Below are 21704 nucleotides of genomic sequence, written 5' to 3'. Positions count from 1 at the left end.
AATGAATGGAAAATTTCAAAGAAAAAATGAGGAGAAAAAAATTTTTTATTGTGTGTTTGATTGGACAAAAATGAAGGAAAATAAATGATAAGACCCACGTGTTTTCTTTTCAGGTCTACCAAAAAGTTTTCTCTCCAAAATGGAGAGAAAACTAAAGCGAGAAATTAGACATCATTTTTAGACAAAAATGTCCTCTTCTTCACACTTTTTTTTCTTCCTCCGGACGTTGCTTCTTCTACTTCTTTTTTTTTTTCTTTTTCTTTTTTCTTCCTCCTGCACGTTGCTTCTTCTACTTCTTTCTTTTCTTTTCTTTTTTATTGGACAGGCTTGTCCAGTGCTCATATTCTTTTCTTTTCTTTTGCTTTCTTTTGTGTTTTTTTTTTTTTTTTGGGATTTAGATGTGATTTTTTTAATAAATTTAGCTGATTAATTTTTTTTAGTTGTTTATCACTTTTTTAGTTTTAATTGAGCATTATTTTTTAACAACAGTATATGCATAAATTTACACAAACTCACTGTTTCCATCTCTCCTTTTTTCCACTCCCAACCAAACAAAGAAGAGGCAAATTAAAATATTTTCTATCATTTTACTTTTCTATCCTCTCACTATTTTTTATCCTCCCACTTTTCCACCTCTCTAGCCAAACTTACAGTTAACTTTTTCTCAAAACAAACAAAAACAAAACCAAATTACTCATCTGCATGACTAGCAGTTTAGCAAGTAATTTACAAAGGAGGGCAGAAAAGCAGTTTCAATCCAGTAAAACTGCATTTTTTAAAAGAATAATACTCAGCAAAAAGAGAGAGAGAAGTGCTTACTCACGCATGAGTACAAATTTGAGCTTCAATAATTTCGTATGTGACCCACACGTGGGGCTCTTTTAGTGGCAAATGAAAGTTACTATATAAATTTCCAACGATACTCCTCAACAAACATTGCAAACAATGGATTTGTCCAGTGCTCATATTCTTTTCTTTTCTTTTGCTTTCTTTTGTTTTTTTTTTTTTTTGGGATTTAGATGTGATTTTTTTAATAAATTTAGCCGATTAATTTTTTTTAGTTGTTTATCACTTTTTTAGTTTTAATTGAGCATTATTTTTTAACAATAATATATGCATAAATTTATACAAACTCACTGTTTTCACTTTCCATCTCTCCTTTTTTCCACTCCCAACCAAACAAAGAAAAAGTAAATTAAAATATTTTCTATCATTTTACTTTTCCACCTTCTCACTATTTTTTATCTTCTCACTTTTTCACCTCTCTAACTAAATTTAAAGTTAACTTTTTCTCGAAAAAAAGAAAAACAAAAACAAATTTCTCATCTACATGACTAGCAGTTTAGCAAGTAATTTACAAAGGAGGGCAGAAAAGCAGTTTCAATCCAGTAAAACTGCATTTTTTTTTTTTAGAATAATACTCAGCAAAAAGAGAGAGAGAGAGAGGTGCTTACTCACGCATGAGTACAAATTTGAGCTTCAATAATTTCGTATGTGACCCACACGTGGGCTCTTTTAGTGGCAAATGAAAGTTACTATATAAATTTCCAACGATACTCCTCAACAAACATTGCAAACAATGGATTTGTCAAGGTGGTTGTTAGTGTTACTATCAGCATTCTTATTCCAGTCTTGGGCATTGGAGGAGGCTGGTTATGGTTCGGGGCTAAAGTTGTTGAGTCAGGAGTTGTTGGAATCGGCCAGAAAGCCCGAGTTCTTTGAATGGATGAGAGGGTTAAGGAGAAGAATCCATGAGTACCCAGAGCTGGGATTTGAGGAACACAGGACAAGTGAGCTCATCAGAACTGAGCTTGACAAGATGGGAGTGGAATACAAGTGGCCTGTTGCCAAGACTGGAGTGGTGGCTTCTATTGGGTCTGGGGGCAAACCAGTTTTTGCTCTTAGAGCTGACATGGATGCTCTCCCCTTGCAGGTTCTCTCTCCCTCTCCCGTTTCACTTTTTTTCATTTCTTTTGCATTTACTTGTGATCGATCTTGATTAACCTGTTGAGAATTTAAAACTCACCTAAGGCTTGGTTGTTATTGTTTTTGTTCACATGTCACATGTAGCTGTCCTCAGGCTTGTTTCTCAGCCTTGCAATGAGCCATTTACCAAACTCTGATTGCACGCTGACAAATAAAAGAAGGAAAAACTCTAATTGCATAGTTAGCAACTTTTTGGCATTTGTTGAGTGCACAATTTTGTTGTAAAAGTTTTGGTTTTGAATTTGTCAAACTAGTATTATTGTGATTCACTGGCTTAACTTCAATATTCATGTATTCAAGACTGGGAGAATAAGATTAGCTTGCACTACTTTACTGATAAGGGCGATGCTTTTACATTAAGCCATAAGGCAAAGCGTGCATACCAAGCAGTGAGTCACTTGGATTCTTAATCTTTCACTACGATAGTGAAACAAACAGCATCATATGCAATGTCTTTAAGGGAGAAGAATATTTTTAGCTTAAGAAGCTTAGGGAACCACTGACCACAAATTTAGGTAGATCACTGTTTAGAGGTCGGGTTGACTCCATTTCCTGGTTAGACTTAGCAGGACTTCTTGGATTAGAGAGGAGTTTTGTCTTATGAAGTTATGAGGTGGCGACTCTGATTAACCTTCTCTGTGACACACACTTGTCCCATTATTGATTTTGAACAAAAGCCCCTAGATATCATGATTCATGAAGGACCAAAACCATATGACCTCGCTCCCTGCTTTGCTTAATTGGAGCTGGCTAGCCCATTGTTGGAGCACTTATACTAAACATTTCCTTATAATTATTTGATGATGCCATTATGTGCAGCTATTAATTTAACCAACTGATCTATTATGTGTCCTATCCATGAAATCAACATATTACCATTTGAAAGGAATTAGTAGACTGGGACCACAAGAGCAAGATCAAAGACAAGATGCATGCCTGTGGTCATGATTCCCATGTAGCAATGCTACTTGGAGCAGCTAAGTTACTCCAGAGCAAAAGAGATGAATTGAAGGTAATTCTAATATCTTGCAATCATAAGCAACAATAACAATAACAATAACAAAGAATTTTTTTCCCTACTTTCGTGGTTGCTAATTGATTAAGCCAATGTTTTTCAGGGAACTGTGAAACTAGTTTTCCAGCCTGGAGAAGAGACTTATGCTGGTGCTTACCATATGTTGCAAGATACTGCTCTAAATGACATCTATGCCATCTTGAGTATACATGTTTTTCCATCATTTTCCACTGGTGTCATTGCCTCCAGTCCTGGACCAATTCTTGCTGGTGTTGGGCTCTTCTCAGTCACAATTCAAGGGAAAGGTGGACATTCAGCTGCCCCTCATGAGACTAAAGACCCGATTCTTGCAGCAGCCTTCTCAATCCTTGCCCTCCAACAGATTGTATCTCGAGAAACCGATCCTCTACAGTCCAGGGTATTATATGGTGCCCTTTATCTATAATCAAATTGGTAGAATAACAATTAAATTCACAATTTTTTAAGAACTTTAGCTTTTGGGACAAACAGTAAATTATTGCATTACATAACAAGTCGTACTGAGTTCTTAGCTTATCTCCACTCTATCTCCTAATTAAAAAATATAAATTTATTCTAATTTAATCAATCAAATTTGTCTGATATTGCCACCTATATGTTAGAATCAAACTTGGAGATCTCATGTCTTGAACCAAGTTCTAATGATTGACAACAATAGCCTGTAGTACCACATTCTTATCAACAATAGAGAACCAATAAATTTGATCCATTCTTTTAAATCATATAGGTGGTTTCTGTTGGATTCATAAATGGAGGTCAAACACACAATGTAATACCAGAGACTGTGAAGTTTGGAGGAACTTTCAGGAGCTTGACCACTGAAGGTCTCGCCTACATTAAGGAAAGGATCAAAGAGGTGAAACACTCATTGTTTGACCTTTACAATTTTCTGTCATTACCACTCAAGTAGTAGATAACCATGCATAATCCACTTACAGGTTATAGAAACACAAGCAGATGTGCATAGATGTAGTGCCATGGTGGACTTCATGGAGGATAGCAGACACATGCCTCATCCAGTGATGGTAAATGATGAAGCACTGTATGAACATGTGAAGAAGGTTGGTGAGAGCCTACTTGGGAAACCCAATGTTCAGCTTCTCCCAGTGACCATGGGAGCAGAGGATTTCAGCTTTTTCACACAAAAATCAGCTGCTGCAATTTTTGTGATTGGGATACAAAATGAGACTCTGAAGTCAAATCAGCCATTGCACTCCCCTTACTTTTTTATTGATGAAGAGGCTCTTCCAATAGGTGCAGCACTTAATGCTGCTGTGGCAACCTCATACTTAAAAAACCATGTTGTTGAGACTTCCAAGAAACATGGGTTTGTTTCTACTTCTCCAAATGAAGAACTCTAGGACACATCAATGTATGAAGGCAAACATGCATGATAATGATAATATAATAATAAGAGTAGTAATAAATGTGTGGTTATCATTATATCACAAATCCTAGCTAAACATTTAGGATTGCAATCCTTTTCTTATGAGGTAAAATTACATCAAACATAAACTGAGGAAAAATAATAATTTTGAAATTTTATTTCTTCAAACTTCAAAGAACTAACCTGTCCAACACCCAAGACTATAGTCAGGGTCTGGCTACTGGCTAGCCCAAAAAAACAAAGGCATAAGTATTAGCTGCAAGCCTTCAACATCCCATGCTTATGTTCACTTTTCTTTTCCTTTTTCTTTTTTCGGTTGAAAAAATTTATATGAACAAAACCTTTGGCAGGCTCTATATATGGCTTTACAAAATTCAGATTTTGTATTTGTAAGTGACGCCTTGTAAACTAGTGTGCAACATGTTCGAACAGTCTCAAGGAAGAAGGTAGAAACTACAAGTCGTTTCAGGCTTAAATAGCCCACTTCAGTCCCATTTTGTCCAATTTGGTCCACTTTGATCCACTTCTGTTTATTCGGTCCACCTCAGTCTTATTCGCTCTATTCGGTTCTGTTCGGTCTATTCCAGTCCATTTCAGTCCACTTGGTCCAATTAGGTTTATCTCAGTCCAATTTGGTCCATTCAATGCACTCCTGTCCATTCGGCCCATTTGGTCCTAATTGGTCCACTTTAGTCTATTTTGGTTCACTTCTATCTATTTTAGTCCACTTCAGTCTATTTGATCCATCTCTATTTCGGTCTATTAAATCTACTATTCGGTTCACTTTGATCAACAGAATCAACACCTTTCATATATTGTTGCACATGGAAAATGCTTAATGCTAAAATATATAATTCGCAATATAAAAACAATAATTATCAAAACATATCAATAACTATCATAAAAGTAAATTACATTCAAAGAATCCAAACTATATTCTACTGCACTCCAACTTCGTTCCAAATGTCTTTTTAATTAACCTATAATTTAATGTCATACATAGTACATAATTAGTTTTTGGGAATATTTCTACTAAAAAAAAAAAAAATTGATGAACTGGGAAAATCAATTTCATACTCACATACTCATACAAACTAGATTCTAAAAAGGTTTTTTTTTTTTTTTTTAGAACAACAATAAAAAGTGGTGGTAAAAAGTAAAAAGTAGTAATAAAAAGCTGACAAGCTCAAAACTGAAACGCACAGTGAGTTAGAGAGTACCATAAATCCTCCTCCTTCTCACTTCTCACTTTCTCCGCATTCAAACAACATTGGCATATGAATCTATGGAGTTTGAAGAGTCGGTGCAACTAGTCTTACAACCCCAACACAACGTTGAGGATGACAACCTTAACGCACCTGATTCACAGATTATCGTTCAACAACAGGAACAGGAACAGCAACAGCAACAGCTAAAACGGCGTCGTTGCACAAGAGACCGACACACCAAAGTAGATGGGCGACACAGGCGGGTCCGGATACCCATTACCTGTTGCCCCGGAATCTTCCGACTGACTGAGGAGTTGGGTCACCGCTCCGATGGTCAGACCATCCAGTGGCTGCTCAGTCAGGTTCGACCTGACCTTGTTCTTTCTGGTCGTAACTCGGGCTCGTCGAACTCAGTCCCACCGAGTTTAACTTTGCCCATGTCCAAGTACGTGCCTGTGAAAATGGAGGAAGATGGGTTGTTGGAGCACAAGGCCTTGACTCTTTCCCCTAGACCCACTGTGAGAGCCACTGTGGTTCAGGCTTCTACAGTGTTCTATGATACCCCAGCAACTTTGGGTAACTCTCTCTCACTCTCACTTGGGTTTGTTTTTTTTTTTTTGGGTTTTTTTTTTTGTTGTTTTGTTCTTGTTTGGTTGCTGGGAAAATGTGGGCTTCTACGGTTTTTTACGATACACCAGCATCTTGGTCTGTATCTTTAGATTTTCTAGAATTTTTATTATGTGGGACCTGAACTTTTTCAAAGAGAATGAATGTTTTTTATTTCGGTTTGAATTGAAAGATTCTGATTGTTCTTTTTTTATGTCCCACCATCGAATGTGGTATATGGTCCAACCTAATGTTCTTGCCTTTATCACATTTCCCACATGGCTTTTAAAAAAAATTTATTAAAAAATTAAAAATTTTGTAACTTTAGGTGTTATTCTTCAATTTTTTGGGATGATTTTAACTCACAATGAATATGGAAAACATTGAAAAAACAAGTATAGGAAGATTTGTTAACCTTTTTTGGGGTTGTTTTAAGGGATTTATACGTGAAAATTAGATAGTGTCATGAAATTGGCTTCTCCTTCTTTTTTTCTTTTTTCGAAGTTATGGGAAAATTGGAATGTTTAAGTATGATGCACTAGGAAAATAATTGGGTTTTTTTTTTTTTTTTTTCTACTGAATTATTTACACTGCATTGGAGAGAGCATGAATTTGCTTTATATTAATAGTCAAGCGATGAGGCTAGAAGAATGGATAGATGGGCCCTTGTGTTCGGTTAAAGAATGCACTTTCTGGTCCACAAGCAGTTGGAGATTGTCTCTAGCCTTATTGTATATTTTTGTTCTTTTTAATGTCCTGATCATGGCTTTTCTTGTATTTGCTTTGCTTTCAAGGGGGCAATATAATGGTATTTCATGATTACAATGATTTTCATATTGCTGAACCCAATTTTTATGCTCTAGTTTTCCTTCATTTGATTAAAGTAGGGAAACAGTGACATTCTAGTGGGATCTAAATAAATCTAGTTCTATGCCTTTTTAAGTGCTGTCTGAATTTTTAATTACGGTTTAAGATGGAAAAAGTCATGGCTAAATGGTGCTTTTGAGGAGTCTATCTGCTAAAAAGTCTAGTTAGATTATTTTCCTGTTCTTGCTACCATTAAATCATTGTCCTGTTCTTGTGAGCAGATAAGGCAGAGAGACTGATTGCCGGTGCAGCTGCATATGGCTCACAAATAGTTGTGTTTCCAGAAGCATTTGTTGGTGGTTATCCACATGCAGTGATGTTTGAGGGTTTAACAGATACCCATCTAACCTGGGAAAACAAGCAGTTCCAAATGTACTTTGCCTCAGCTATTGATGTGCCAGGTGCAATCCCTTTCTATGAAAATGAAATTGTTGTCTTTGGCACAAAGTTTACATGCCAAATATATTTTTGCATGAGATATGTGATTCTTAGTGTACATTTCTGAACTGCTGCCAGTAAGTTGCCCTGTGCAAATGTGCTTAAGCATGAGTTCAGGCAGCTAACCCATGAAATTTGTGGAATTTAGAGTACACAGTATCCTCCTGGCTAGTGGTTACTCTATCTATCTTGTTTTGTTCATTTGTTTTCTACCATATATGTCAACGTCTCTCTCTCTCTCTCTCTCTCTCTCTCTCTCTCTCTCTCTGACACAAACTAACTCCTTTGCACTTAGATCAATAAATAATCTCTTTCATTTCTTTGAAGCTTAGAGGAGACCTCATGAAGGTAGATTTTAGAGTATGTTAGCTTTGCTTTTCTCCTATTTCAAGTGTAGTTCCTACACTAAAAGCCTCATTGCAAAAAAATTTTGAACCAAGTACAATTGCAGTTCTCTTAGCACATATTGATGATTATCTTGTGAGAAACTACAAACTGAATTGAGAAAAGATTGAGTTGCGAGGCATCCAAATTAAGGGAAACAGATGGATCATACATGCATTGATGCTAAAACTAAGGCCATTTCGTGTCTATTTTCACAAGGTAGTCTTGTTTCAATAAAATTATTTTTAACTAAAAAAAAAATTATTGATGCTAAATCTAAAATTTTTACATAAACTAAGTTTGAGTCTACTGTCTACCCAAAAAGGAATCAGTTGTGCTGCCAGTTGCTAATAGAGGCTGAACAACTTTATGCCTAGTCAATAGTTCAAGCTTCAAGCTATACTATTACTCACTCTATTACATTATCTTGTAACTCATAGAAATCACTAGCAAATGTAGGTATATTCTTGCTGTGGCTATATTTATACTGTAATTTGTTTATACAGGTCCTGAGGTTGACAGGCTTGCTAAAATCTCGGGTAAATATAAAGTTCACTTGGTGATGGGAGTAGTTGAGAGAGTGGGATACAAACTCTTCAGTGCCATTCTATTTTTTGATTCCTTGGGCCGGTATCTTGGAAAACATCGAAAGGTAATGCCTTTGGCATCAGAATGTGCAATGTGGTGGTCGGGAGAGAAATCATTACTGAATGTATATGAGACTCCAATTGGAAAAATAGGTGGCCTTATCTGCTGGGACAATAGAATGCCTTCTCTAAGAACTCAATTATATTCTAAAGGTATACCCTTTTGTCATTTTTACCTGCTGCTTTGCCATAGTTACTTATTAAGAGAACACCTATTGTTATTAATGCCTTCTCTACTGTGAAACAACTGGCTGTCTCACAGTTAGTTGTTTCTCTAAGGTTTAAACTGGGTTGTTGTTCTGTGTTCCCTTCCTTTATAATATTTATATTCAAGAGCCTCCTTACACACCATAGTTCTTCACTCTTTTGTTTAATCCTCCTGCCACCACATGTAGGCATTGAAATATATTGTGCGCCTACAGCCGAAGCAAGGGAGATATGGCGAGCATCAATGACCCATATTGCCCTAGAAGGTGGCTGCTTTGTTCTATCTGCAAACCAATTCTGCAGAAGGAAAGACTATCTGCAGTCTCCAGAATGTGTTTCTGGAGATTCAAATGGGAATACGTCCATGGATACAATCATTTGTGCTGGAGGTAGTGTTATTATATCACCATCTGGGACCATTCTGGCAGGACCTAATTACCAAGGGGAATCCCTCATCTCAGCTGATCTAGGTAAGAATTTATACTTATGACTGTTACATGTATGGGAACGGCCATTTTGGTACGGCTAAATCTGAAAAGTAAATGCATTTTATCCTTGAGGATAGATTGACCAAACCTATCTCTCAAATCTGATAAAATCCTTTTAACACTTTGATGTTCCAGATCTTGGAGAGATTGTTCGAGCAAAGCTAGATTTTAGTGGAATTGGGCATTATATTGGACAAAACTGTGTCAATCAGATTTCAGATATACCCAATCCAATTTGTTACAAAACTGCAGTGAAATCGGAAGTTCTTGATGAGCAGTGATGGTGACATAGTTGTGTAGAAAAATTGAGTTACTGGAATGAACTTCTAGTCTTCCTCATGCCAAACGGCTAATTTACTCTTCTGTATACCTTTTGTAATGTTTAGAAGATATACAAAGGTTGGCTAGCGGTCACCATTTGTCAAATTACGTTTGAAGAATCAAACGTGTTGTATAGTTGCTGCTTGGGCAATTTTGGTGTTTAAACTTCTGAGTATGCCCAGGGAATGTATTATCTTTCACAGTTTAATGAATATGTTTAGTCCTATATTTTTCCGGCTTTCAACTTTTTCGATTTTGGTCTTTGTAGGTTTCTTTCAAAAAATAAAGGTTTTTTTTTTACCCCTATAAATCTCAGTAGTTCTACTCAAAGATACTAGTTCATACTTGGTTCCCCAGATATTGTGGTGCTTTTAACTCCTTCAGAGTATAATAACATTGCTCGTTAGGCATTTCATCCAAGACTAATATAGCTTGAAGCATAATTCAAAAAGGTCCATTTTCGATGCCCTTCAATCCTCAAAGGGGAGCGAAACAAAAATACATCTCTTCAGTGGTATTGTGAATACTGGTTCCTTGTATCCTAGAAATGGCTGTGAATCCATCTCTCAGGTGGCATTCATAAATACTGGGTTTTACTTGGATTATTAGATATGGCAGTGCTCTTACTCTTTCTAGTATGATAATAAACTAATAACAATGTTCATGTTCATCCAGAAATAATAAAACTTTAGCATATAATTCAAAAAAGTCAGATGTAGATACCCTTCAAGGTGGACGAGAAATATTACAAATAGCCGCGAGTACACAATACTCCTAGCATACTCTGTCCCAGTAATACCAGAAGTAATTGTATTTAAGAGAAACTTCGCTTAATTAGTACAACTTTCTACAAAAAGAAAAACTATAGACACAAATATTCCTACAAACAGACAACATTCTAATGCAAACTGAGCTTGCTGCAACTTGAGCTGCTACGAGGGATAGCAAACTTAAATCAACAAAAAGACACCTTTCACCATCTGTTAAGTTTTCTCGGATTGGCTTTGCAAGTAAGCGCTTCCTCCAAAGTTCCAAACTAGCCCTTTCTGCATTCAGCATCCATCATCATAGGTCCAGTGCCTGTGGAGAATGCAAGCAAAAGCATTGGTTCACAAACAGAGTGATTTTTCACCGCCTGGATTTCCTTGCATTGTGGCCTACACCTCCAGTTTCTGCTAGCCTCGACTTCAAACCACCCTGCGCAATAGCTGTTCTCTCCTGAGCTGCATTGACAAGATCACGGGAAGACCAAGGCGGCCCCATTTGTCGTGTTGGACTAGCACTAACTCTGGGGGAAACCATCCCAGAATTAGACAACATTTGGTCCCTTAGACCCTTTACTGATTTATATCCCTGCATCAATTCATCTGCATACCCTTTTCCCTGAGATTGCTTTTCAATCTCCAACAATCTCCCCCAATCTAACCTATCCGAATTATGGAGTTCAACCCCATCGGATATACTCCTTTGCAAAGTGGTGCTTCTCCTTGGTGCTCTCCCAGAGGTAGACTTCCTTCCTCTGGTTTCTTCTTCCTCAATTTGAGCCATTCTGGGATCATGACCAAATCCGGAATTATGATTCCACTTATAGCTCTTGTTATGGTTGTCCATATTCAACTCTATCGAATGAAGATCACTTTCAGCTGAGACTTGTTCACACTCTTCTCCATCTTCCACTACTTCTCCTCCATCCTCATCTTTTTCGTCACTTGAATTATAGGAACTAAAGCGAGTTCTACTTAACAATGCAGCAATGTCATCATCATTCCTATGATGATGACTTACAGAATTTCGCCCTCCTCCTCTCTCTTTCCCTCTTTTATTCCCCAAAAACGCTTCGAGTTGATTCCTCAACTTATCAACAGCCGAATTCTTCTCCTCAACCTGATGTTTCGCCTCGGACAGTTTCATTTGAACTTTCCCCTCTCTCAAAACATCAGCTAATTGCATCATCTCCCTCTCCTCCTCAACCTCTTTACGCGTTTTCTTCACTTCCTCCTCCACTTGAGCTATATTATCTTCCCCAACATCCCTAGCTAATTCATCACATACTTGTTCCACAATCTCCCTCGCTCTCTTCTCACTCTCCAATTCCTTCACAACCTTAACAAGAGACGCCTTCGTCTCCGCCAATTCCCTCCCGAGCTTCTTATTCAAGCTCTCCAACCGTCTCCTCAACTTCCTCTCCACCTCAAGCTCACCCGCCACAGACTCAATCGCGGCCTCCACAATTTCCTGCTCTTTACTCTCCCACGCCGCCTTCTCCTCCGCGAAACACTTGATCAAGTAACTTATCTCGCTCTGATCCGACCTCTGATCCTGGATTAGCTGATTCACCTGCAACCTAGCCCTCTCCAACTCGGCATGTAAGGCCGAGATAAGCGACATACTAGTCGAAGGCCGGTCTTCATGGCCCCAAACTCGATTGATAATCTTGAGTAGCTCTTTCGATGTGGTTAAAGCATTACTAACATCCTTCAAACGCGTTTTCACTCCAACTGTCGATGTACATGCGGTCGGAGTTTGAGCTCGAGATCTAGTTTCAATCTGCTTCACCAAAAAAAAGTTCAAATAAAATAAATAAATTCGCTAATATTTCAAAGTAATCCGAAGAAATTTGATTGTACCTCCATTAAACTAGCATTGCTGAGAGCATCGACGCCGTGGTGGTGATCCGTGAGCCTAAGTCTCTGAGAAATCGACGGCGTTTGTCTCCGACGACTTCCAGTCCCAGACCGATCCATTCTCTACAAAACGCAGCGTTTAATAACAATTTTTTTCAAAAAAGAAGCAAAAGAATCTACAGGAGAAGAAGATCGCGAACCTCAGAAACGGGACTGTGAGACGGATCGGACAAATGCGGCGGCAGAGAGCCGGAGTGCACGGACCGAGCGATTCTCTCTCTACCTCTGATCGCTTCCTTCTTCCTCATCCGCCGCTCGTCGGAGCTCTCTCTGACGCTCGGACTCGGCGACGGAATCTCATTCATCTCCCAAAGCGTCGCCGCCAGCTTCCTCGCCGACACCGGCGGCGGCGGCGGCTGCTGCGATTGGTTCTGGTGCTGGTGCTTGGTTCTGAGGCCACTCGGTTTGGGCGAGTCCAGGGCACCGCGCAATGCAGAAGCAGGAGATCGAGACGAGCTCATGAGCCTCCATGTAGGCACGGGCGTAGTGGATCCGCCTCTCTTGCCAACGAGTATCGCTCTCTTGAACCTGTAGTTTTGGAGTACCGACGAAGACGACGACGCCGACGACGTGCAGCCTCGCTTTCTGATCTTTCCAGGTATCAAATCCACACCGCCTCCTCTGTTTTGTCTTGGCATTATCACTCTCTTTCGCTCAGAAACTTCTAGATCATGCTACTACTAAACGCACAGTTTAAAAGAAAGAAAGATGTTAGCTCTTTCCCTAGATGAGTTTCTGAGTTTGAGTTTGAGTTTGAGAGAGCACTGATGGATTGCACTACTACTGCTAGAAGAGTTTTCGATCAGTGCAGACTGTAAGCTTTTCTTCTCTTTTCTTTTCCATGGGGTGTAATTGTAAAGTGCGTAAAGGAAAAGGAAAGGTGTACGAATCGGAAGCGGTATGATTCATGTGAGTGTGGACACGTGTCAATAAAGGAGTGGATGAAAGGGAATGAATTTTGTTTGGTGGTTGTGGTCATAATGGAATTGAGACCGTCCGATAATTAATTCAGAGGGAAGAGATTCCGCGACAGCGTGGTTTTTGAAAGTTTTTATGTGAAGAGTAGTGGTAATAGCGAAAATTCGGTGTATTTGGGATGGCCCCCTGAATTCAAACTAGGCTTTGTTTAGGAGCTAGGCTAGAATGAGAAGTCCAAGCAAAAATTTAGAGAAGTTCAGTCAAATCACCGTCGTAGCTATTATTATTATTATTATTATTATTATCATCACCATTGTTATTATTACAATAGATTCTTAGGGTAAGTTAAATGAGGAAGTTTTAGCTTTTTTTTTTTTTGAGAAGGGAGGAAGTTTTAGCTGGACTAAGGAAAGTGATAAATGAGGAAGTCTTAGGGTAAGTTTTAGATCATGCTAATACTCTAACGTGATAAAGTTTTAGCTAAAATTAAATATTGAATTAGTTTGAATTTTTGGAAAGAAAATCTAGATGGACTAAGGAAAGTGATTCTTTCCATTTGAAGGAGATCCATTTCATGATTAGGATTAAATTTTACAAATATTACCAATTATTTTCAATTAGATTTTTATACTTAAATTAATTTTTAATTTTCATTTTTCTTCTAAAAATTAATAATTTAAAGTTTTAGTAAGAAAATCTAAATGGGTTAAGAAAAATGATTATTTTCATTTGAAATTGACTAATTTCATGATTTGGGTTAAATTTTACAAACTTGAGGGTATACAAACTATCAAGATATTTTAAATGACATGATAATGTGTGTATTGCTAGATCTACATAGTTCTAGCTATATAAGATGTAAAATTAATAATTAAGTTTTGGATATAATTTTCCTCCAAACTAATTTATAACATATGAATATAAATTATAAGAATGACAAAATTTAGTTACAAAATTAGTTGTAACTTTAAACTATAACCTTACTCAATATTTTTTTATTGGGAGTAAATTTTGATAAATCTACTATTGGATTACATCTTTTTCTTATATCCTCTATACTTGCAAAATTTATAGAAAATTAAAAATCAATATCTATGTCATCAATAAATTATTTAAATTGTAAGTTTTTGTAGTTTAAAATTATGCATAAAATATAATTTTGTAGATCATATAGTAAATAATATCTGATCAATACAAAATTTAACATGTATATTGAGAGCGTAAAAAACATGCAATTTAACGGTTAGATTTTCAAAATATGTAGTAATGTTTATATTACAACTAATTTTATAACTAAACTTTGTTCTTATAAAAAAAATCATATTATTTATAAATTATGAACATTGGTAGCAAGTTGCCTAAAATAAGGTAAGGGGTGAATAGGTAACAAAAAAAAAAATTACACTAAAAGCTGCCTACGTTAGACTTCCCATTTCTACTCTAAAATGGGAGATTCGCTTGACTAGCTTCCTATCACTAGGGAATATTGTTTATTTTCCAAATCAGTATTTTATTGATTTTGTGTCTTGATAACTGTGATAATAATAAAAAGTTTGGTGCTTTGTAAGTGAAGAAATTGCTGAAATGAACAAGTAGTTAAAAAAAATAAATAATATAAAATAAAATAAAAGGCAAAAAGTTTTTATCTTAAAATAGAGAGAAACTTTTATAAGCTCAGAGACGGGGTGCGGGTGAGGGTGACATTTTTATTACCACTGGTGATTGAAACACTGCTTTTTAGTTTTTAGATACAAGTTGTTTTTGATAAACAGTTTTTAGAGACAAGTTGATAATAATATGGGACCATAGGTTCATAGTCAAGTCATCGAAACTCCAAAGACAAAAGGCGAGGAAGAGCCAGAATGTCCTTCTCCATCCAAACAAGCGCCAATCTCAGGGATCAACATCTGTCACGTTGGTCTTAGGAAACGAATGAGATTGCCAACACCCATCACCAACACAGTCCCTCTCTTGATACATCACTGTTTACCATGTATAAAGGTTGCCTCTTGCACTGTTGCACATCCTCGCAATCGCATCACTTGTTTCTTCGACCGACGCGATAGATTTCTCGCCTCAATTTTTTTAGCCTTTGATATCGGGTGCTTAACTTTTCTCCAAAAAAAACAAAAAAAAAGGAAAAAAAAAAAGAAAAAGAAATCGGGTGCGTAACGTGGATTTGTGTATGTATGTGCACATGAATGAGGTTTAAATTAATGATCTTATTTCGTATCCATTTAGCGTGATTAATTTTGTCAATTTAGAGTTTATTTGAATACCGCTTATTACATAAAATTAAAAACATTATAATAAAATAATTTTTAAATGTGTAAATAGTACCGTAAGATCTAGTTTTAATAAAAATTTTGCTAAATTCCGCACATGTGGGACCTGTGAACAATGCACAGGACCCACTGACTAAGACGCGCTAAAAAACGTTTTCAACGCAATCCAAACTAATGCTTATTTTACTATTCAGCTTATTTTTTCTACTATTTATGGATCCTACTGCACTTTTTGGTACTATTCATGGATCCCACCGTACTATTTCAGCTAACTTTTACCTTTATCTATAGTACTTTCAATAAAAAGTTTTTAGTTTTAACAAAATAAGTGAAGGGTCTGTTTGGCAAGATTATTTTTGCTGACTTATTTTACTATTCAGCTTATTTTTGCTACTATTCATGAGTCTCACGTCACTTTTTGGTACTATTCATAAAGCTCACCGTACTATTTCAACTAACTTTTACTTTTATTTACAGTACTTTCACCAAAAAGTTTTCAGTTTCAACAAAATAAGCGGATTCCAAACAGACCCTTCGTGTCTATTTGGGAATAGTTTATTTAGTTTTTTGCTGAAAATGTGCTAAAATATACTTATACCTTAAAAAAATTTAAAAATATAATTTAAAAAAAAAAAAGGAAAAAGTGAGGTTTTATATATAAAAGTTAAAAATAAAACTTAAAACTTAAAACTTAAAGCTAATGCCAATCACACTTTTCATGTAATTTTTAGGGATAAGGAATTTATGATCTTACTTCATGATTTTAGAGTGTCATATAAACAAAACAAAACAACTATATTATACCTATGATATCATAATAAGACGTTTTTGCTAACTTTGACAGAATTTAATGATTTAAGAAGTGTTAACAAAACCCACTGAAAAAGAATTAAAAAAAAAAAAAATTGTTCTACGTTCAATCTCATTCATAGTAAATATACACAAACCCAAATAACGATTGAAGGAAAAAAAATCAAAGAGAGCACCAAAAATGTGAGAGTAAAATGATTTTTTTTTCCTTCAATTCTTTCTCTATATATGATATGTTGGCACTTGCAACATCATTAAAGTTATTTAAAATTAGTAAAAATGTCCTATAAAGCAAACCACAAGAGAGGTAAGTGTCCCAAAATAAACTGCAAAGTATTCCATGTTTTAATAATATACCACAATGCAAGTAAATCGTGTTTGTGTGTGTGTGTGTGTGTGTGAGAGAGAGAGAGAGAGAGAGAGAGAGAAATCCATTACTAGCGATCAAATTGATACAGTTCCGTGTAAGACCGTTAGAGTAATCATCGCTTTGTCTCTTTAGGAGAAAATAGGTTTGAATATGACATTTTTAGTCATAGGGGTGTGCATGGGTTAGATGTGAAATCTTTTTCAACCAAATTTATCTCTTTTGGTTGAAAAATCTCCAACCTAATCTAAACCCTGTTAGCTCTAGATCCCAACATTAACTCAAACCAACTGTTAAGGTACTTTTTTTACACCTAACTTTATTTAAGCACCACCTATATATATCACTATAAGTTATTCGGTTTTTCCAATATTTTTTGGCTCTATTATTATGTTAATCACAAATATTTCATATCTCATTGTCTAAATTAGGTCATACTATAAACTATCACAAAAAGCCTAAAAAACTCCTATTTTATCCAATTTTATTATCATTATTTAGCTAAGCCCAAAACCAGCCTTATGAACCTAATACACACATCTTATTATATTTAAAGTCCAATAATACTTATGCTTGGCAATATTTGAAAAGCCCATGATTCAAATCCATGGCAAAACAATTTTATCAATGAAATTCAAATCCATGATCAAAGCTCATGGTTTGAATCCATGGCGATTTATTTATCCAAAACCCAATTCACATTGGCAATATCAAAGCCCAATTCCCATTGACAACATCAAAACCCAATTCTTATCGGCAATATCAAAAGCCCAACTTACGTTAACACTATTAAAAACTCAAGCTAACTACTTAGCACTATTTATCGAAAGCCCAAGGTTATCAATACTTGGCAAAATACAATATCATAATTATTTCACTTAAAAGTCCAATAATGAACAATACTTTAAATCCTTAAACCTATTACCATAATATTACAAGCTCATGGAATTTATGAATTATCTACTCTCAAAACCCATGGCGATCATCTTATAAAAGCCCATGGAAAGATATGATTATTAAACCCATGACATTTATTTATTTCATATTATAAACTCATGTTCACTATCCATCTTACATCACAACATTCATAATATTTATTTCCGAAACTCATGGTAATTATTCATCCTACATGTCCATTATGATTATCTATAGAAAATCTTATGAAAACATCACATTATTCCATTATAGTGATTGTTACCATATTTATTTAAAACCCATGATAAATATTATTCTCAAGAAAAATATTGGAGGCCATTATTTAAAAAAAAAAAAAAAAAAGGCCCAAGGAAAATATCATTTACAAAGTAATTCATAGTAAAAATTATGAGAAGTTATTTAAAGCCCATAAGGAGTAAAAAGTCATGGCAAAGCATGTCTTTAATGCCCATTTTGTAAGCCCAAGAATCTCATGAAGAAGGGAGCAAGCCCAAGCAAAGAAAGGGCCATGTGGTCCAACTAAAGGTGCTGAAATGAAGCAAAGTTCCAGCCCAAAAAGGTCCCAGCAAGAGGCTTGAAAGTGGGCAACCAACCCTTGTTCATCCCTAACCAAAGAAACAACTAGAGCCCCCTACAAGAGGACCAAGCCTTCGAGGATAAACTAGGGGCCGCCCCATCAGTTTTTCTGCCAACCTCTACCTGTCGTGAACAATGCCTAATGGCTATCATATCAGCTGAAGTCAAAAGGATGAAGGGACTCTATCATCTTCCTCAAGACTGCACCTTCAATGGAAGGGGAGCTGAAACTAAATTATTTCGAGTTTCGGCTTGGCTTCCCAACATCTTAGATAGAGGCTAAAATTTTCCCCTCAACACCAACTACCCAACCCCTAGGAGTTGAATTGGATCATTGAAATAAGGCAATTCTATTGTATCAATACCATTGTGCTTGCAAATCCTAGTGCCAAAAAACATATCAAATTTAAGTTGTATCAATGTAATTGTTTTAGGATTTATCATGGTTAGAGCATTAGTATTGGTGGTGCTAAAAAGTCATATTGTTATTTTTAGCACCACCAATCACAAAAGTGGGACTACAATTGTGGAGCTATAACCAAAAGATTTGACTTCTCAGCTACAATGCACAACCAAAGATGGTTGTGCATTATAGCTCAAAGGCAATATATATATATATATATATATATATTAAAAATTTGTTTCTCTCTCTTCTTTTATTAAATTAATCTTTTCTCTTTCTTTCTCACTTTTCTCTTTTTTCTTCACATTTCTTCTTTCTTCTTCACCAAACCCAAACTCAGCACTTCTCCTCCTTTTTTTTTTTTTTTTTGGTTTCTTCCTCCAACCATTTTTTCTCTATTTTTTCTTTCTTCTTCACCTTTCTTCTTCACTGAACCCAACCCTTCTTTTCTCCCCTTCATTTTTTATTTCTTTCTTCCTCCAACTCCTCGCCACACATTAGCCCCTGCCTGCCAAGCCGTCGCCAACCCAAGCCCCAAGCTGTTGTCAACACAAGCCCCAAGCCGCCGCTGCCGACCCAAGCCTAGTGGTGGTGGTTTTTTTTTCTTTTTCTTTTTCTTTAAAAAAAAATAAATAAATAAATAAACTAGATTTATGGGTGGTGGTGGTGAGTTGTTGATTGTGTTGTGTTTGTGGTCGAGATCTAGATCAAGATCGAGCTATGTTTGTGTTTGTGGGTTTGTGTAGGTGGTTGGGATTGGTTGGGTTAAAGCCTGGTTTGGCTTGGCATTGCTATGGGTAGTTGTTGGTTGTGTGGTAGTGTTGTGGCTGGGTTTGGAATGATTTTAGGTGGTGCTTTTTGGTTATGGGATGGATTTTGTGGAATTGAAGTGGTGGGTTTGTTTCTGGATCTTATGTGGTGGTCTTGGTGTCCCTGGTAGTGGTGGTGGTGGAGGGTTGTGTGGGTGATGATTTTTTAAATCTTTCCCTTTCAATTGTCTCAGTGGGTTTTTTTTTTTTTTTTTTTTTGAGGATTTTGGGTTTGTTGAATTTTGGTTGCTTTTATGTGTGATTTTGGTTGGTATTTGAGATGATTTTGTTGCAAATTTGGTGGATTTGGGTTGTGATAATGGTGGCCTGTGGGCAGTGGAGGTGGCTATGGGTTGTGGGTGGCAATGGAGGTGGTTGAGGTTTTGGGTTTATTACTTGTTCTTCAAAATCTTCAGATGAGAAAGGGACAGACACATAAAGTGAGGTGTGAAAGAAATAATATTTAAATGAATAGGTAAAAAAATAGAACCACTGGGGTTGGATGTTTTGTAAAATGAGAAGGTAAAATAGATAAAATATTTTTTTGTAATGCCAAATAAGTAAAAAAATAGTTCCACCAATATGGATGCTCTTAGAAGCTGCTCATAGATGACAAGGTTATAATCTACTCAAAGATAATGAATTGGTGATATTTTGCTAATGTCTATTATACTGTGGGGCCAGAAAATCGGGTAGCTTTGGTCCACTCCAAGCCAGGCCCAAATGGCCTACGCCGAGGATGCATGATGGGTCCGAGGATGACCCTGTCCTCGGGAGTCCGAGACCTCAGAAGAACACTAGGACCACCCTACCAAAGGACTCCTGGAATATCCGAGAAAGAAAGGACCCAGTGCCACACGTTGGCAACAGAAGTATGAAGAAGGGGCAAGCCTTGGGCGAATTGTCACCTCGGCATTGAATACGCTCACCTAACCCTTCTGGCCGCATTAATGGGGATGTAACTCCTTGACAGAGCAACATCGATCAGGGTGAACCACTGGAGCATGGATATGGCCTCTGATGTGACAGACGGTCAGGAGGGAGATCAATAGATGATCAACAGGAGGAGGAAGAGAAGGATATATAAGAAATGTGAGCAAAATGTAAGTGGAGAAAAAAAAAGGGAAAGGGGAAGAAAAAACCTCCTCGGCCATGGGCCGAGGAGCATCTCCCAGTTGTAAACTGTTCTTAGTATTTTTCAATAAAAGGAAAGGAGTTCATGCTTCATGCACGCCGACGAGCGTCTAAACTTTCGATCCACTCTCTACAAATTCATTGTTCTGGGTTCGTTGGGCCTTTAACCCATACCCTTTGGGCTTGGGCTACAAAAACAGACCCTACAATTGGCACCGTCTGTGGGGAGGATTAGTGCGCTGGCCGGCGCAATAGACGATCATTCTAAGTAATCGTTCTACGGAGGATTGGTGGTGATGCAAAAAAAAAAGGAGCTACCAAACAAACGTTGCAGAAAGACAAAAGTTCAAAGTAGAAGATCCAACAGAAACAAAAAAAAAAAAACAAAAAAAGTGTGTGTGTGTGTGAGAGAGAGAGAGAGAGAGAGAGAGAGAGAGAGAGAAATCCATTACTAGTGATCAAATTGATACAGTTCCGTGTAAGACCGTTAGAGTAATCATCGCTTTGTCTCTTTAGGAGAAAATAGGTTTGAATATGACATTTTTAGTCATAGGGGTGTGCATGGGTTAGATGTGAAATCTTTTTCAACCAAATTTGATCTCTTTTGGTTGAAAAATCTCCAACCTAATCTAAACCTTGTTAGCTCTAGATCCCAACATTAACCCAAACCAACTGTTAATGTACTTTTTTTACACCTAACTTTATTTGAGCACCACTTATTTATATCACTATAAATTATTAGGTTTTTCCAATATTTTTTGGCTCTATTATTATGTTAATCACAAATATTTCATATCTCATTGTTTAAATTAGGTCATGATATAAACTATCACAAAAAGCCTAAAAAACTCCTATTTTATCCAATTTTATTATCATTATTTAGCTAAGCCCAAAACCAGCCTTATGAACCTAATACACACATCTTATTATATTTAAAGTCCAATAAGACTTATACCTGGCAATATTTGAAGAGCCTATGATTCAAATCCATGGCAAAAAAAATTTATCAATGGAATTCAAATCCATGATCAAAGCCCATGGTTTGAATCCATGACGATTTATTTATCCAAAACCCAATTCACATTGGCAACATCAAAGCCCAATTCTTATTGGCAATATCAAAAGCCCAACTTATGTTAGCACTATTAAAAACTCAAGCTAATTACTTAGCACTATTTATTGAAAGCCC

General features: G+C 36.5%; 3 protein-coding genes across 3 annotated transcripts; 2 read left to right on the top strand and 1 right to left on the bottom strand.

Annotated features, from left to right (window-relative positions):
• The first annotated feature begins 1506 nt into the window (after nucleotides 1–1506).
• LOC111990567 (IAA-amino acid hydrolase ILR1) lies at nucleotides 1507–4483 on the top strand. The gene is made up of 5 exons (XM_024022353.2): nucleotides 1507–1933; nucleotides 2873–2998; nucleotides 3105–3419; nucleotides 3768–3896; nucleotides 3979–4483. The coding sequence occupies exons 1-5, from the start codon at nucleotides 1580–1582 to the stop codon at nucleotides 4399–4401; spliced, it is 1347 nt and encodes a 448-aa protein (XP_023878121.1). The 5' UTR covers nucleotides 1507–1579; the 3' UTR covers nucleotides 4402–4483.
• A 1137-nt stretch (nucleotides 4484–5620) lies between these two features.
• Nucleotides 5621–9821, top strand: LOC111990566 (bifunctional nitrilase/nitrile hydratase NIT4B). Its single transcript, XM_024022352.2, has 5 exons — nucleotides 5621–6211; nucleotides 7330–7509; nucleotides 8437–8730; nucleotides 8973–9254; nucleotides 9408–9821. The coding sequence occupies exons 1-5, from the start codon at nucleotides 5713–5715 to the stop codon at nucleotides 9551–9553; spliced, it is 1401 nt and encodes a 466-aa protein (XP_023878120.1). The 5' UTR covers nucleotides 5621–5712; the 3' UTR covers nucleotides 9554–9821.
• A 468-nt stretch (nucleotides 9822–10289) lies between these two features.
• Nucleotides 10290–13214, bottom strand: LOC111990572 (uncharacterized protein At5g41620). The gene is made up of 3 exons (XM_024022359.2): nucleotides 12418–13214; nucleotides 12221–12340; nucleotides 10290–12140 (listed from the first exon to the last, which is right to left on the bottom strand). Exons 1-3 carry the CDS (start codon nucleotides 12913–12915, stop codon nucleotides 10722–10724), a joined length of 2037 nt encoding a protein of 678 aa, XP_023878127.2. The 5' UTR covers nucleotides 12916–13214; the 3' UTR covers nucleotides 10290–10721.
• Nucleotides 13215–21704: the final 8490 nt, after the last annotated feature.

Source organism: Quercus suber, unplaced genomic scaffold, assembly GCF_002906115.3.
Source record: "Quercus suber isolate HL8 unplaced genomic scaffold, Cork oak 2.0 scaffold_221, whole genome shotgun sequence".
Lineage (NCBI taxonomy): Eukaryota > Viridiplantae > Streptophyta > Magnoliopsida > Fagales > Fagaceae > Quercus > Quercus suber.
The sequence above is the reverse complement of the archived record's forward strand: the minus strand, read 5'-3'. Positions and strand labels throughout refer to the sequence as shown.

Excerpts from the sequence above, each read along its gene's own strand:
- LOC111990567 (XM_024022353.2), top strand. The coding sequence starts at position 1,580 with ATGGATTTGTCAAGGTGGTTGTTAGTGTTACTATCAGCATTCTTATTC. Across the intron at positions 2,999-3,104 it reads GCAAAAGAGATGAATTGAAG|GGAACTGTGAAACTAGTTTT; the intron begins GTAATTCTAATA and ends AATGTTTTTCAG. Across the intron at positions 3,897-3,978 it reads TTAAGGAAAGGATCAAAGAG|GTTATAGAAACACAAGCAGA; the intron begins GTGAAACACTCA and ends ATCCACTTACAG.
- LOC111990566 (XM_024022352.2), top strand. The coding sequence starts at position 5,713 with ATGGAGTTTGAAGAGTCGGTGCAACTAGTCTTACAACCCCAACACAAC. Across the intron at positions 6,212-7,329 it reads TGATACCCCAGCAACTTTGG|ATAAGGCAGAGAGACTGATT; the intron begins GTAACTCTCTCT and ends TCTTGTGAGCAG. Across the intron at positions 8,731-8,972 it reads AACTCAATTATATTCTAAAG|GCATTGAAATATATTGTGCG; the intron begins GTATACCCTTTT and ends CACCACATGTAG.
- LOC111990572 (XM_024022359.2), bottom strand. The coding sequence starts at position 12,915 with ATGCCAAGACAAAACAGAGGAGGCGGTGTGGATTTGATACCTGGAAAG. Across the intron at positions 12,341-12,417 it reads CTCACAGTCCCGTTTCTGAG|AGAATGGATCGGTCTGGGAC; the intron begins GTTCGCGATCTT and ends TGCGTTTTGTAG. Across the intron at positions 12,141-12,220 it reads GCAATGCTAGTTTAATGGAG|ATTGAAACTAGATCTCGAGC; the intron begins GTACAATCAAAT and ends TTGGTGAAGCAG.